At 38.9% G+C, this 17686-nt stretch overlaps 1 protein-coding gene across 3 annotated transcripts in view; it reads right to left on the minus strand.

The window, feature by feature from the left end:
* The window catches only part of LOC149208496 (uncharacterized), a 108553-nt gene that overhangs the window by 20740 nt on the left and 70127 nt on the right, over positions 1 to 17686 (minus strand). For 2 of the 3 annotated variants that reach the window (XM_089396091.1, XM_089396090.1), the window contains 2 exons: positions 13274 to 13364; positions 13017 to 13098 (listed from right to left, as the gene is read on the minus strand). In XM_089396091.1, coding sequence (XP_089252217.1) covers positions 13017 to 13098; positions 13274 to 13364 — 173 coding nt within the window. The remainder of the gene's footprint in view (positions 1 to 13016; positions 13099 to 13273; positions 13365 to 17686) is intronic. The other variant, XM_089396092.1, reaches the window with a different exon arrangement.

Raw genomic sequence — 17686 nt, forward strand, 5'->3', positions numbered from 1 at the left:
ATAACAAACTATATTCAGATAACGTTCACATCTCACTCAGCCATATAACAGTAAAAAAAAGCAAGAGCTTTGTCTCTAAGCAACCCTAGAGATTGTAAATTGTATGTCCTTGTAGTGGACAAAGAATTTTGCCGTAGGTCTTCTGTAGGTAACTAGGGGTTTACCATAAAAGTTTTCCTTTCTGTTCAAATTACTAATCAATCCTGCTTCCAGTAGCCAGTATGTCAAACATACAGAACAATATTTAAATCAATAATGCACAATAATAAGATAATCCAAATTCAATTGTCTGGCAAGATCAGCCAGTTCCAGCACAAAATATTAGTTCCAGGATTCAATAGCTAGACAACTTATTCACTGATTATCTGAAAACCAAAAGAGACGCCACCGCAATCAATACATTGGTACTACAAAATTCCAGCACCTTAGTGTGCCTCAGGATTGTGTTTTCACGTTCTGTTCAAGACACTGCAATGGTTCGATACTGCACAGATCAAAATTCTCGCACTTCCTTAGGGCATCCTCCTTCCTCATTACAGACTCAAACTTAATTTCCTGGCTTCAAATCTGTGGATTAACGCAGGAGTGGCAAGTACACATTGGGAAAATTCAGTCAGGTCGCAGTTCCAAGGATCCCACTCTGATCCAGTGTTAATGATTCGGACCCTGCATCAGATAGTAAATTATTTGATGCTTTAGATCTCAAGTGGTTTGACTGCTTCGAGACACTCCGATTTTATTCCAGAATTCGTGGATTGGAATGATCCGTCCAGAAAATTACAATTGCCTCAGAGGGTTCGGGGTTCCCGCCTTAGGTATGTGTGTCAGTGGTCAACCTGTTGGTTACAAACTGCCTCCAGAACTCACATTTCTGTCTCAGGTAGCTACGGGAGCTTCAGTCTCGGGTCTGTTGGCTACAAAGGCTTTGACCTCGTCACAGAAAAACCTAGTTTCAGGCTCCGCTGGCCTTATGGCATTTTGTGTGCTTTAAGGACACTTTGGGGGCTTCAAGGATGGGCCCAAAGCGAATCCGTATGACCTATTTGACTTATTCATAAACTTGCTTTGGTCTGTTTCTCCCCAACTTCGCTGACTTCCTTGGAATGCAAATTAGGCTGCTTCAGACAGAGAGTGCTATATGACAGAAATTTAATTTGTTAATTTCCATCAAACGTAGTCCACCTCAATAACTTGTGCCAGAACAAAAAACAAAAATAAAGAGGAAAGAAATTTTATCAACTAGGGTGGAATCTTTCACCACCAAAATTGATAGAAGAAAAGGGGTCTTAAAACCTTCAAAGCCTCAGGCTCAAGAAAACAGAAATAAATGATCCAATTCCATGATGCCCCAAATGAATTCAATGCTCTTGTATTTATAGACTTCCTAGAGGGGATCCTCTTCTTAATTGATTGAGTAAAATTCACACAAAACCCCAACTTCGGATTTCTTTGCCCAACAGCCCCAAAGCTCACCCACTCATTGGGTATTTTGCGGTTTTCGCCTTTATGGATGACTATAGCCTACAGGGATTGATAGGCTACTTCGTCCCTATGCAGAAATTAAAAAAAAAAAAAAAAAATTGCAAAAACTTGAAAGTCCTATGCAGAAAACTGAATGTGCTTGTAGAAAATTGAATGTACTTTGCAAAAATTTGAATGGAACTGAATGTACTTTGTATAAAGTTGAATGTACTTTGCAGAAAATTGAATGTTCTATGCTATTACAATTACTTAGAATGCAGATTTCTTCTTCACAACATTTTAGATCAGCATTTGTAGATAGAACATAAACTTAAGTATCATATGAAGACAGCCAAGCACAAATATGAGACACTGATAGTTAGGTCCAATGACCAAGGGAAAACCTACAAAGGGAAAACCCAAATCATTCTTCTTCTATTAGATTTCTTCAATTGTTCAGCAGAGTACAGAGAGAGGGAGAATGAGAATGAATAAAGTTACCAATGTCTGATCAACATGCAGTTGAAATGCTTTTAATTTTTGTTTGAAGATTTCCTCCTCTTGATCAAATCTTGTCCCTCACACTTGCTCCAGCTCTTCCCTTGCTCTTACTCTTCACTTGCTCTCACACTTCCCTTCCACACACTCAACACTAGCTCTCCTTCTTCACAATGAACATGTTGCTCTCAAGTCTCACTTGCTCTCGCTTAAATAGATGAGAAAGGAGAGGAGTTACAAAATGAATTCATTCCTTGAGCCAATAATAGGAGAATCAAATTCCATGAGGAAGGAATTACTTGAAAAGTGTAACTCATCCCAAGAATAGAGAGAGAGGTACACTTGTCTTGAGGAGTTACAATTCGAATTAGGGAGGGAGAGAGTTACACTTAGACATGAGAGAATATTTGATGAGAGTTACAAATCGAAATGAATGAAGTAGTTTCAAGTGCATTTGATGAGTAGTTACACTACACTGAATTAGTAAGGGTGAGGAAGAGTTACATTCTCTTAGGTGTAGAGTTATTATTTTATTCCAAGAGAGAGGTTCAATTTTCCAAGTAAAACATTCTCAATTTAATTTACTTATTCAATGAGAGAATTAGTTTTTATTAATCCAATAAAGGTGAATGATTTTATACTATTTTATAAATAATAATATTAGTAAGGATAAAAAATATTATTTTTTGACTTGTATAATCATGATTGATTTGATTTTAAAGTGAACTCCATATGTTGAGATCAACCTTGATCATTTAGAAATGACTTTCTATTTTTGGAAAGTCACTTCCAAACCAAGATGACTTGCTATTTTTGGAAAGTCATATTAGAATTGTCAAAAATGAAATTTTATTATAGGTGGTTGAAACAGAACTGAAAGATATGATTTCTTCTAGGAGAAATTCATCCCTGAACTGCCAAATCTTAACAAAGGTCTGTTGATTATTCAAGTGCAATAAATACACGCACTAATTTCTGAAAAACAGATAACTACTTCTAATGATATAGATATTGTTTTAGCACTTCTAGTTTATCATTAAGCGATTACACTTCAGAAATTCAACCATAAATGTACAAGGACAATAGAGATCATAATGCACAAAGATAACACAAGATTTACCTTGGGCAAACCCACTTGGGGGAAAACCCAGCAACCTTCTCCTTAGAGTAATTCTTCAATTCAACAAGAGATGCACCTAATTTTGCTAGTCAATATGATGGCCAAACTAACCAACACTACAATGGTCAAACCTAGTCAAATTTCCCTCTTGTCAAGCCCAACAAACTCGGCTCAATCCAATTTGCCTAGGGAAAAATTTGGCCTCCCAGAAATTGCCCAGAAATTCGGCCCTTCTTCCAGAATATCCTTCCCATAATTTTGGCCCTGCTACCCAGAATATGCCCAGAAACTCGCATGTGTGAAGTCAAAGAGAGATAGAGAATATGCTTGACATTTCTTCGTCCTTCTTCTTCTCCTCTGCTTGGATGCCCAAAAGATACTTTGTTGTGTGTGAGATCAAATTGTGCCTTGTGGGGGAGGTCGAGGACCTTATATATAGTGTTTGCCTAGCTTGAATGGGTGTCTCTCCACTAGAGCTGACTTGACTTGAAGGAAAGCTGACTTGACAAGTTTGGAGCCAAAAAATTAAATTTCAAAATTTTCTCTTTTGAAACCAACATGAAGAACATGTCTTATATTAATCATTTCGAAGACTAACAATAAAATGACATGAAGAACATGTCTTACATTTTTCTTTATATATTTCTAGAGCTAAAATATTAATTACGAAGACCAACCATAGCTACAAAATTCATCAAGGTTAGCTTCATCAAAAGATCTTTGGGGTTATCAACAGATTCCCAAAGGCCGCTAATATATATCAATGGCATTGATTGTTGACACTCCTTTCAAGGGCTTGGGACATTATGGAGTGGGCCCATGAGACTAATCATCAGTGCCTTGCATATATATCCCTAAAATAATGTTTGAAAACATTGCTCTAAATATGTGTCCTAGCTGAGCCAACGATGAAAAAAATTGATCTAAAAATGAGCTTCGATTGTGTGCCCTAGATTCACTTGCTAGTAAAGAAGTTCTGAAAGTATGCCCTAGCTGCCTTAGTAGTGACAATATGACATCTAATTCTTTGAAAATTAGCAAGCTGAAAATTGGTGAAAATTCGTGCCAAGCTCTACTCAAATCATTAAAAAAAAGCACATAACATGCTCTAGTTGTCGAAAATAAGCAGTATGTACGCTAAAAATGGTAGTAGAAAAGTTAAGATAGGTTTATTAATGTCCAAAAAGAAATCAAACATAGACTATCTAGTACATAATTTGATACATAGTGGGAGAGCAAATGCCACTCTTATAAAAGCCAAACGCAACATTATGCTCTAAGATCTGAGCTCCCTTTGGCCTTGAATGTTAGGGGAGGGAGTGCTAGCCAATGTTATCAGAACGAAGCTTTGCCAAAGCCAATTGGTTCGTCCAATTTATAGGGGATTGTTGGTTCAAATCAAGGGTCTAAACTGAAAATGGCTGGCTCTATACTGAACCAAATGATTTTATGATGGAACCAACGAGTTCTATACCAAACTACCCTTAAATGCCTTCACCTAAAATTTTTAACATTACCATTGATTGTTTTAGGATGTTTGAGAAGTTTACGCACAAGTGAGATGTGACTTCATTTCCGAAAGAGAGGCAAGCAAGAGGAGCCGCAATCTATTCTAAGGAGGTCGAGTTTCTTCAGTGCATGGACCACAAGGAAAGGAGCATAGTATTGAGGCTAAACAGGGCCTACCCACAGCCAAGTAAGTAGTCTTTTCTGTGGTTTGAGATCTGAAGTTGGCCGCAACAAGGAATAAGTGACCGAAGGCTTAACAAGGGTCTGTTTAGGTTGAAAAGTGCTAACTGCAGGGCTATCTGAGGTTGGAAGAGAGGATTGACACTAATTCAAGGCCTAGTTAAGGCCACACGCAAACCTATTCGGTGTTTGGAGGGCAGTCGAGTGTTTGGAGGGCTACCTAAGCCCCAAGAAGGTGGCCACAAGTCGGACAGTGGTTGAATAGAGGAGGCAGAAGGTTCTTGAGGGTAAGCCAAGGCCTAGAAAGGTAGGGCAGAGATTTGTAAGGAGGTTGGTTGATTTGTATAAGGCTGGAACAGCAAGATAGCAGAGTAAAGGAGGAGTCTATTGGTGAACAGCAATTGGACAAAGGTCTAAAGGAGTTGATCTCTATGAACAAAGGGAGACTAAAAGGGTTGGTTGCCAAGGAGAGAACCAATGAGTGCATTTGTATATTTTTTGGTTTTTTATGGGCAGATGAAGGCCTGATGGATTAGGGCTCAGCCCTAGTTGTACAAATCAGAGGAAAGACTTGTATTATAGCATTGTATCATGGTTTGTAAAGGACCATGATCCTTGGTACGGGAGAGCTAAGGATTTCTTATTGAAGGACTAATAAGGAATGTGATTTGGGCCAAAAACTTGTGTATTGTTGTTGATCTGTTTGTTGTTATATTCCGCTGTGCAAAGCTGTTTTCGATTGGCCATCTCTATTGTGTTTATGTTCTTAGCTAAGTCATAGACCAGACCTAGGGTGCATGGGATTTCCAACATGGTATTAGAGCTATACTTTGAAAGGCAACTAGATCAGAGTGTGCATAGGTGTCAGCTCTAAGAGGAAGTTGTGAAACTGTTGTAAGAAGCAATTGTGTTGCCAACTCACAATTGGCTAGACATGGAGCAAAAGGTTCAGCAGAGAACATGGACATGTGGTCTTAACTGGTTTGGTGACGAAATAGGGTGGGAGTTCTTGTGGATTGGTGGATAACTCGGTGAGCAGCAATATGTTGAGTGGCAGATTGTCGACGCTGTTAATGGCCTTGCGCGAGGTATGACCAAAGCCAAGCTAATGCTAGTCTAGTTCAGATCCAAACTATGAAAATTTCTAAACAAAATTCTATTACAGCAGCAACTGATTTATTTCACCTACTTATTATTCCCAATAAGTTATTTATGAAATCCCTTCAGTAAATATTAAAAAAATGCTATTGTAGATATCACATCATTATACAGAAACCAATACATGCACAAGAATCAATCACGTCAACACAGTTATTTTTGAACAATTGTCTCCGAAAAAACCCAATGCGGGAAAATCGGCGCAACAAAGGAGGGTTTTATTAGTCTTCAGTAACAATCGCTTTTACAGAAAAATTTACATAGACACTGGGAGAAAACACCCGAGACTTTTCTCTGAGACTTTCTGACACCCTAGAGAGTTTCCTTTCTCTACTACATCAGCCCTGCGTCATTCTGTGTGGCTCTGTGCAGCTCTGGTCCCTCTCTACGTCATACCTGCATCTCTCTCTTTGTTGTCTCTCAGAGTCCCAGCGTCACTTCTTCTGAGCTCCCTGACTGCTATTAATCCCCCCTCTTCCTCCACCCTGCAACTCTCCCTTTTCCTGTTGATGAATCAACGGTCAAGATTAAGTCCCTAATCAACAACTAAAGATTAAAACAAACTTGATCCTCGTCTCTTAGAAGCTTCCCAACCTTATCTTTATTAATACCCATTAATATTTTTATTTTCCTAAGTTTAGACTTAGGAACCCATTAAAAATATTATTTATTTTAATGACTCCTCATCCGAATGGAATTTCTCAAAACGATTTCTGGGTCTTGGTGATCTCATGTGCTTTAGCCTCTCCTCCAAATTTCAAGGCTAGAACACATCTGATGCTACCACAAACCAACACTCCCTCTTAATAAGGAATGTGCTCTAGTAATGCTCCATCACTGAAACATCACATTGATCCTCTGCACCGGTATCTATGATGATGCTTGGCCTATTGCCTTGCATCATCTGCACTGATGCTTCTTGTACTACTGCGCATGACACTGCCACCATCACTGCTACATCTGTACCGCATCTCCCTCTCAATCTGCTACATCATGTTGCCCATAGCACTGCCACTGCTTACTGTTGCATTGCAACTTCTAATAATAATCCATTATTGAAATGGACTCTTTACCATCCCTTTCTTCTCCTTGAAATGAACAAACTTTGTTCTTCCTAGAGCCTTGGTGAGGATGTCTGCCACCTGTTCTCCTGTAGGAGTGTAGCTCAATTGTACTACTCCTCATTGGAGATAGTTTCCGACAAAATGACACCTGATTTCAATGTGCTTCGACCGATCATGAAATATTGGATTCTCAAAGAGCTTGATGCAACTCTGATTATCACACATGATTCTGGTCGCTTCCATCCATCTACCGAATAGGTTCACAAGCAATTTTCCAAGCCATATGGCTTCGCACGAAGTTGTGCTGGCGGCCATATATTCTTCTTCTGTTGAGCTCAGAGCTACAAATTTTTGTTTCCTACTGCACCAGGAAGTCATCCCCGATCCAATGTTGAAACAGTACCCAATGTTACTTTTCCGATCTCCTGAACTTCCAGCCCAATCTGCGTCAGTGAACCCACTCAGCCTGATGTCATTGCCTCTGGTGTACAACAGTCCATGCTCGACTGTTCCTTGTATATACCTGAGAACATGTTTGGTTGTTGCCCAATATGCCCTCTTAGGTTCCACCATGAACTGACTGAGGGTGTTGACAGCATAACAAATGTATGGCCTGGTATTAACCAGATACATCAGGTATCCTATGAGTTGCTTGTACAAGGTGGGATCAACATCTTTGTCTTCTGATGCACCAATTTTCTTCTAGTTGGTGAACATTGGAGTAGCCATAAGCCTACAGTCCTGCATCCTGAATCTCTTCAACATTTATGTAGCATATCTCCCTTGTCCAAGGAAGACCTCACCCTTCTGCTGCCAAACTTCCAACCCTAGGAAATAATACATTTGTCCCCAATCCTTCATGTCGAATTTTGTGGCTAGATTCTTCTTCCAGTCCTTGATGAGCCTAGATGATCTTGTCAAGAAGAGATCATCCACATATAATACTAGGACTAGAGGCTCCTTCTCTACAACCAGATAGTAGAGATTGGGATCTGCATCACTCTTGACGAACACCATCTTTTGTAAGTAGCCATCAATTCGACCATACCATGCTCTCGGTGCCTGTTTAAGCCCAATAAGGCTCTCTTCAATCTGCACACATGAGATTTCTTCCATCTGTCTCAAAGCCTTCTAGTTGTTCAATGTATACTTCCTCTTCTATAGCCCCATTCAAGAATGTCGTCTTGACATCCATCTGATGAATCTCCCACCCCATCTATGTTGCAAGGGATATCACAGTTCTAATAGATGTACACCTGGCTACTCGGGTGAAGGTCTCTTCATAGTCTATTCCTTCCTTCTGAGCATACCCCTTAGCCACAAACCTGGCTTTGTATTTCTCCACATTGTCGTCTACAGCATATTTGATCTTGTAGATCCATATCGAACCTACCACCGATCTATCATGAGGCCTAGGCACCACTTCCCAGACAATATTCACTATTATAGAGTTGTATTCCTCCAACATCGCATCCACCCATACTTGATGTTGAATGGCCTCTTGAAAACTAGAGGGTCCCCCAACCTGAGCTACTAAGGCCTACTATCTGTCTCGTTGTCTTCGCTCCCTTTTACTGTTCCTGGGTGCACCAATGAATTCTTCTGCATCTCGTAGAATCTGTCGGAGTTCTTGGCTTGTTCTTCCTCTTGTAGTAAGCGCATCTGTCAGCTCTTCCTCTTCCTATGATTCCTCCTGTTCTGAAGTAGAATTTCTGGTACTAGCATCTGCTGGTTGAATTGGTTTGACCAACGGCTCATCTTTTCACTACTCCTTGAAAGGCATTTCTCGAGATCTTATGAAAGCTCTATCCTCCATGAACTTTACATCTCGCCGAACTACTACCTTCTTGCTCCCTGGAAGATAGACTCAATATGCCTTAGCATTCTCGCTATATCCCACAGGATATCGTTTCTTTGCAGTTTGATCTAACTTCTTCCTCTTCTCCTCGGGTATACGGCAATATGCTAAACTCCCAAATATCCTGAAATGACTAACTTCAGGTGTCTTCCCAGTGAAAACCTTCTCAGGGGTAACTTTGCCCAATGCCCTATGAGGAGTTCTATTCTAGACATAGACTGTCGTGCTACATGCTTCTGCCCATAGGGATTTTGGCATATCCTGATCATACAACATAGCCCTAGCTGCTTCGACAATAGTCCTATTCTTCCTTTCTACTACTCCATTCTGCTTCGAATTGTAGGGAGTTGTCCACTCTCTTCTAATGTCGTCCCTGGCGCAAAAATCGGTGAATTCCTTGTCAACATACTCTCCACCATTGTCTAAGCACAGCACTTTTCTCTTCTTTTCTGCCAGATTCTCCACTAGAGCCTTGAACTCTTTGAATCGACCAAAAACCTCATCTTTGGTTTTCAGAAAGTAGATCCAAGTCTTCCTGGAATGGTCATCGATGAAGGTGACGAAGTATCCGGCACCACTAAGAGCTTTTGTAGACATCAGTCCGCAGATGTCTGATTGTATCAATCCTAGTACACTCTTGGCCCTATTGTTACTTCTTGGAAACGCTACTTTGGCATACTTGCCTAGAGCACACCCTCTACATACATCATCTTGTTCAGTACTAAGATCTGGAACTCCTGTTACAGTTTTTCTGAGAATTCTCAGAGCCCCATGGTGCAAATGTCCCATCCTTCTGTGCCATAGTTCATTCAAATCCTTGTCTCCGTTACTGTCTATCAGTGCCATTGGTGATTCTAGCTGCAATCTGTACAACCTGTTACTTCTGATTCCAATCTAGACCTTCTTTTTCAAACTCGGGTGTTTGACATATACTTTCTCTTTAATGAAGAAAACGTCATAGCCCTTGTTTTGAAGTTGAGATACGGAAAGTAGGTTCATCCCCAGTCCCAGCACATGTAGCACATTAGTAGCTCGGAACCGCTCTCATGTTTCTGTTTGAAGAACTATAGTACCTTTCCCTATTGGAGTACACCTTGCCTTATTCCCCATGGTGATATGAAAATTCATTCTTTCTTCCTGATAATCTAAAAAACATTCTCAGATTCCTGTCATATGCCAGGAAGCTGCACTATCTATATACCAAACCTCTGAGGAGGCAGAGCTTTCCACGCAAGCAACTTCTTCTTCCAATATGGAAGCAAACATAGAATAATCATAATTTCTATCTCTTGTGCATTCTTCTGAAAATTTGCACGAGTCTCCTTGAGTGGATGCCTCTGCATCATGCTCTTGACCCATAATTGATTTTCCCTTCCTGTCGTTGAATCTTCGCTCTGATACCATGTGAAAATTTTTAAACAGAAATTCTATCACTACAGCAACTGATTTATTTCACCTACTTATTATTCCCAATAAGTTATTTATGAAATCCCTTCAGTAAATATTAAAATAAATTCTACTGCAGATATCACATCATTATATAGAAACAAATACATGCACAAGAATCAATCACATCAACACAATTATTTTTGGACAATTGTCCCCTGAAAAACCCAATGCAGGAAAACCAGTGCAGCAGAGAAGGGTTTTATTAATCTTCAGCAACAATTGCTTTTACAAAAAAAATTACATAGACACTGGGAGAAAACACCCGAGACTTTTCTCCAAGACTTTCTGAACCCTGGAGAGCTTCCTTTCTCTACTCTGTCAGCCCTGCATCATTCTGCGTGGCTCTGAGCAGCTCTTGTCCTTCTTTGCATCATCCCTGCGTCTCTCTCTGCGTTGTCTCTCAGAGTCCCTACATCACTTCTTGTGAGCTCCCTGACTGCTAGTAATCCCCTCTCTTCCTCCACCCTGCAACTCTCCCTCTGAAATCGATCTCCTTCTCTCTGAGAATCTATTTTCCTTGGGATACTGAGTATCTGATGGTGCATCTCCAAATGACCCTCAAGTCTTCTCTTATATTTTTCCTGTTGATGAATCAACAGTCGAGATTAAGTCCCTAATCAACGGCTAAGATTAAAATAGACTTGATCCTCGTCTCTTAGAAGCTTCCCATCCTTATCTTTATTAATACCCATTAATATAATATATTTTCCTAAGTTTAAACTTAAGAAACCATTAAAAATATTAATTATTTTAAATTTTAATAACTCCTCATCCGAATGGAATCTAAGTCTTGGAGGTCTCATGTGCTTTAGCCTCTCCTCCAAGTTTCAAGGCAAGAGCACATCCGATGCCACCACAAATCAACACAAGCCAACATAATTCTAAATATGGGCCACGTCAAAACATCAATTACAATTTGACCCTAACAACCTTCATAACACTACTACAGTGATCTTTTTCTCATTCTTCAAACATTATGAATAAACTTCTAAACAACAAGACAACACACCTACTTATTTAATATTTGGAGAACCCTCAAAACGCAGGATACCTATCCTTATGTCGAATTTAAAAGTAGTTTTTTGTAGAGGGCTTGTTGTAACTTGTCGCAATCCCCTGTTATTACCTCATTGTTTCCAGAAAGATAGGCATCATATTGGTCAAAAAAATACATTGATTTATATTCCATTATGTTGGAAGACATTGATCCAACATCAGATTGGGTAGTGGAGAGTCATCCAGCAGAGTTTGATTCTGATGAGGACCTTGATTTGGATTTACAAGTGGAGGCATCACTCGAACATAATGTTCAATTGAATGCAGATCCTGATCCACTTAGACCAGCCTCAGGGCCAGCCCCAAGTCCTCCGTTGCAGGCGCTTCCTCTGCTCAGCCACGACAGAAGCACATATCTTGTCTATCCCAGCTTGCAGCTGCTGCACAACCTGCTAGTGCTACCACTTCTGCAGTTGCAGTGGGAGATGATGATGAGGAGGAGCCATGGGCTGGCCTGTCTGACTCTGATCCAGAGATTGAGCCAGATGATCTTGGCTCCTCTAGCAGTAGCCAGTGGTACTAGTCACAGTTTACTTTTGTTGTAGAGTCCATTTCTAGCCTCCTTGGTTATGTGTTTTTGTTTTGATCTCTATATCATCATCATGTATGTATTGGACAGTGCACTGGGTGCCATTTTGATATAATGGATATATTCATGAGCTTACTTTGATCATATGTTGTCTTCTATCTGTATTCTAATGCTGTGTGTTTGGAAACATGAATGAAAATCTTTAAAATTATGTTTTTTTATAATAATAATAAAATATTTAATGTATTTTTTACAACGACCGAGTCATTGAAATCGAGCCGGCCGAGTCGATACTGAGTCAGAGTCGGAGTCGGAGTTGACCTTCGGCCGAGTCTAAGTCAGAGTCGGAGTTTTAAAACATTGAGATGAAGCCTAAACATGTTATACAAATGAAGACAAACGACCATATTCAACAGAAAATTCGAAAAGACATGTTGGGAATAATATGGGTGTTAACTAAGCATAAGACCGTTTTACTTTAAAACAGAATCCATCCATGAAATACTGATTAGATATTGTTACAAAAAAATAATCCTTTATGACTATCAAAAGCACCGCAATGTCCCTTGAACCAGTGAGCCAACTCTCGATTGCGAGAGCACACTCAGGGGATTTAAAATTTTCATACCAAAGAAAATGAATTCATTAGTCTCTATATATGTTTGACTGCTCCACAGAAAATCGAACAAAACAGTAGCATATCTCAAGTCTGAGCCATGAAAATACCTGTGGTGGAAAATATTGAAATTATGGCAGTTAGCTCTTTCTTTACACTAGCTCATTATTTTCTAGCTCAGGCAATCTATCAAGGTTTCCATTAAGATTCAGTAATCTCTTGGCTAGTAGTTTAAGGTTTTACATCTGATCTCAAATATAGGAGCTTATATTACCACGGTAGTCCTAAGCTTCTTCAAGAGGGGATCACAACAAGATTGTATCAAAAGCAACTGAAGATTCAGAATGAAAATTTTAAAACTTTTGAACTGTGCTTGAACTCATTATTGTGTATCTTTCTGACTTTAGAAACCAGAGTCAACAAACAAGATATAAACAAACATATGGTAGTCACAATTCATAATAAGCAACAACACTTGAAACTAACAGAAACACCTAATTAACTCAATAGATTCCTACCCTTAGCTCTGGAAATATAGACTCATGAACTGCACGTGGAAACTCTAACACCCATTTTCCTGGTGGAACCATGTAGCTCCTGCTATCATCAGAAATAACAAAGAATATTAATGCCTTCTGAGTTAATACATAATTCAGTCCAAATTATAGAAAGGCATATTAGTAAACTTTGAAATAAATCTAAAGAAGACAAGGAATCAACGACAACCACATGATATGCAGAAAGAAAATAATGTTCATGCTTAAAGACGACATACTCTTCAGCTATATCAAGACATAAAAGTTCCTCCAACAGCCCACTGTCGTACTTGATCTTGAAAAGTCTTGGCAGTACGTCTGTACTATATTCTGGTACAGCCAATTTCAATCATAAAATAATATTCAATCATAAAATGGACTGTTCGTTCTAACAGAAAGCTTCAAATATAGTCACAAAATTGATCCCCTCGTACAACCATAGAAAATAAAATAACAACTATTAGATATTTACAAGTACCTCACTGAACGGAGAGATTTGCAAGCTGAAATATTACTCCAAAATTTGTCCAAACAACACAACGAATTGATCTTACATTGCAATTTTTAAAAAGCAGGTCAAGTATGACTGAAAATGAACACTGGCAATCTCTAATGATGGTGCAAAAGATCCGGAAATTTGCAAAATCCATGTGAATAATAAGCAATGTTGAGTTTTGAAATATAGTCCAGCTCGCGAATAATTTGCCAGGGACCCACAAATCAGAAAATTGGAAAGACTTGGGAAAAAATTGGAATGACTCGATAACAAAATTGCAAGCAGGGGAAATAAATCAGAATAAACCAGCAGCGGTTGAAATCAGAAAATTGCCGATTTCTCAGACATTTTTTCCACAATCAAATTTTAAATTCCATTGGTTGATATTTGATAATATGGAGGGCGTAAGCTGTTGATTTAAATTCTATACAGATAATTACTTCCAATGATTTAGCCCTTTTTTACTTTCTTATTCATAGATTCAGCATTGAACAATTACACAGAAGACATCAACAGTATTACATTTATTACTGCAGGATCATGAAGAGAGCCAAATAGAGAACACAAGAATTTACCCTGGGAAAACCCACATAGGGGAAAACCCAGCAACCTTTTTCTTAGAGAAATATTCAGTTCAACAAGAGATACATCAAAGTCAAGCTCATGGTCAAACTAACCAGCAAGATGTCACCTCAAGACAACCACAAGATGCCAAGTCAAAATGTCACAAAGATGTCTTGAACATGCTCTTCAACAGCTCAGACTAGGTATGTGATAGAGGCCAAAATTTGGCCTGATTCTCTCCACAGAAAACTCCAACTATTCCACAGAAGTCTCGGACCTTGACCTCAGGTATCTTCGGACCTGCAACAGGTGTCTCTTCACACATGCGAGTGGGATCTTCTTCTCCTTGATCTTGGCCTTCCTTCTTATCATGTCTCTTTCGTTTGCTCAGATCAGAAATATACTTGATGAGATGAGATGTGAATCTCCCTTGGAGGGAGATCGAGTGCTCTCTCTATATATACACACTGGAGGGGTTGAATAGGTGCCTCTAGGGGTAGGGCTGACTTCATCACTGGGAGGCCGACTTGGGCATCTTGTGGTGTCCAAACTTAAATCTAAAATTTTATTTTCCAGCTTTTGATAAGGTCATGAAGAACATGCCTTGCAATATTTTCTTTCGAATAAAATCAATAAATGTTTTTCATTTCTTGCAAGCATGAAGAACATGCTTCAAATAATTTTCTTCCATCACAAATATGATTTATATTTTATCATTACAAGTACAAATTGTACATTATAAAGACCAACCATAGCTACAAAATTCAACAGAAGCAAGCACTGAAAGTTAATTAAAATCAAACCAAATGAACTACTCCATCAAATGGAGATATGAAATTCAGTGCATTAGATGCTATGACTCTTGTATTGCATTTGTTTCATCACTGTCTTCTCCTAGATACGTGAGAATATCACACCAAAGTACTTCCAAACTTCATATCCTTTTGCCAAAAGCATCTTTTACTCGTATCATTCATTCACCAAACAAAATGCATGAATTTGGCAGACATACCAGCTTCTTCAACTAAATGCACGTGTTCATGATCAATGCATCACAAACATTCATAAAATCACAAAGGAGTTGGAACACTGAAAGCCATCATTATACTTTAACACATGACCATTGGCAAGTGGCCATGCATAATACATTTATATAGCTAGTGACAAGACAAACGGAGTTCATTGTTGAACCTCCTTTACCATATATAGGATATCAGAAAAGCCCCTTTAAAGCGGTTGTCGGCTTATTACAAATCACCTGTAGTTGTAACATTTCCTGTTCCAAGTTTGGTGCCTTTGTACACTACAATTCTGTTAAGCCTCATTTGGCTTGGTGGTAGGACTTATATTATTTGATTGATAGATTGCTTTGTGATCACACTGGAGATCCCACATGCCATACTAGAGGAGGTTATAGACACTTGGATTGAGGAGCACCCTCTTTAACCTCTTGATTGCTCTCACATGTTGACACGAACTAGGAGGATGCAATCCTTTAGGGCCATTTTATCATTTGTTTTGGATGACTCTAGAGGAAGGCACCATGAGATGGAGTATCATATTATACATTTGACTCATTGACATCGTTCAGTTGCTTCAGTTGAGGAGGTCGTTGGAGCCTTGGTCCAAATTATTGCCATTCTTGGGAGAATGCACCACTTGCTTAATCTTATAAGGATTGAGATGTGTACATGTAGTAATGCATTGCTATTTTATGCAATTTTTATGATATCTACTCAAATTAGTTGAAAATCATTTCACATCATACGGACGATGCTATGTAGGCAAGGTTGCTAAAATTCGAAACTTCTTGAAGATGGAAGAGATTCAACAAGCATGTCGTTCCAAAACTTGCTCTTCGCTTCATTGGCTTAAAACGAGTACCAACCAAAGAAACTTTCTTCAATGCCCATGCTATGAAGGACACTTCTTAAAGGATAACATCCCTAAAGGCCTCTACGAGGTGGTTAACCAACCAAAGAAAGTTGAGTGGTAGTTGGTTAACCACTATTGTAACATCTTTCAAGCTCAACAGCTGATCGAAGCACATAGGGTGGCCAAGCAAACCTATATTGAACTTGTCCCTCAAAAGTTGTCTCCAAAGCAAGATTGATTATGTGACCCAAGGTTGACTTTGCTAGATTTGACAAAAGCTTGAATAGTGATGGTTAATAACAAGTCACCAAGATTTGATAAATTCTAGGCCACATGGAAATTTGTTGGGCTCAACCTCCTCAATGTGTACATGTAAGCAATCTATATATACTAAAAAAGTTTAATGATGCAATCATAAATAGAGGCTTAATCAATTTCATTCCTAATGTAATCCAAAGCTAATTACTAGTCGATGGCTAATAATCCTCCTTAGTGTCTTTTAGAATAATTTGGTCGAATCTTTGGCCATCCAGATTCACCACATCTTACCCCAAATAATTAGACCAAAGAAAACTAGCATGATTAAGCACAATTTTGTTTTAGATAATGAAGTACCTATCTAGAAGGAATGGAAGTGCCCAACTGCTTAGGTTTGAAAGCATTTCTTTATTAAGATGGAATCTGAAAAATGAATATGGCCATGTGGAATGGACCTGACAATGCTTTGAGCTCTAAGGTTTCGCCAATTTTATATTTGGGTTGTAGAGACATTATTTTATTATATGCCTCAACCTATCCCTCTATTCATCATGCTAAGTTGGAGGAGATTGATGTGTTTAGGTCAATTAGACAAGGATGCCCCATTAGACCTAATCTTATGTTAAGTTGGAGGAGATTGATGTGTTTAGGTCAAATTAGACAAGGATGCCCCATTAGACCTGATCTTAATCATCATGGCAACATAGACCTTAGATTACTCAAGTGCTCATCAAGGGTATCCCCCTCCTTGAACCTATGGTTGGATGGACAAATGATCAATTGCCACTTTGAAGATGACTACTTATTAACCATTATAAAGGAACACAAATCAATGGATGACATAATGAATTAATTGTCAATGAATCTGTAGGTTCCAAGTTGTAAATGGCTATAATGTAGTGTTATAGGTTGTCTCACGATGACCAATGGCTACAATGTTGTGCTATAAGTTGTCTCGAGATGACCTTCTTGACTTGACAATTTGGGCTAAACTTAGCTATAGCTTGGCCAAATTTTCAAGTTTCAGGGAAGACCCTTTGCCTTTCAAGCTTCAACAAAGATTCTTTGGGAGGTTGTGCTACAATGAATTGCTAAAAAGGGTGGATAATGGATCTCTAGACCAAATGTCGTTGTCAACATTTTGATGACCACTAAATACAATAGGCCGCTCTACTTCAATTTCATAGCAAATCTTGGGTAAATATTGTTTGATTCTTGGCCAACTAGCCTTTCACGAAAGGTATTATCAAAGTTGGAGATCTCTTTGGTATAACCTTTCATCGTGCTTGAAAACTAAGTTTTGATTGGGCACTACTAATGGGCATATCAGTGTGTGGGCGGAGGAGTTAATCACAAAACACTTCTTTCTCAAAAGGGCGAAGCCTTCATCATCTACAAGGTGGAAGGACTAGAAATGGAATTGGATATAACAAATACAACTTATTGATGGGTATCACTA

This window comes from Pinus tabuliformis, chromosome 1_2 (assembly GCF_031772625.1).
Source record: "Pinus tabuliformis cultivar Carrire ecotype Pingquan chromosome 1_2, CPIR1, whole genome shotgun sequence".
In the NCBI taxonomy this organism is placed as follows: domain Eukaryota; kingdom Viridiplantae; phylum Streptophyta; class Pinopsida; order Pinales; family Pinaceae; genus Pinus; species Pinus tabuliformis.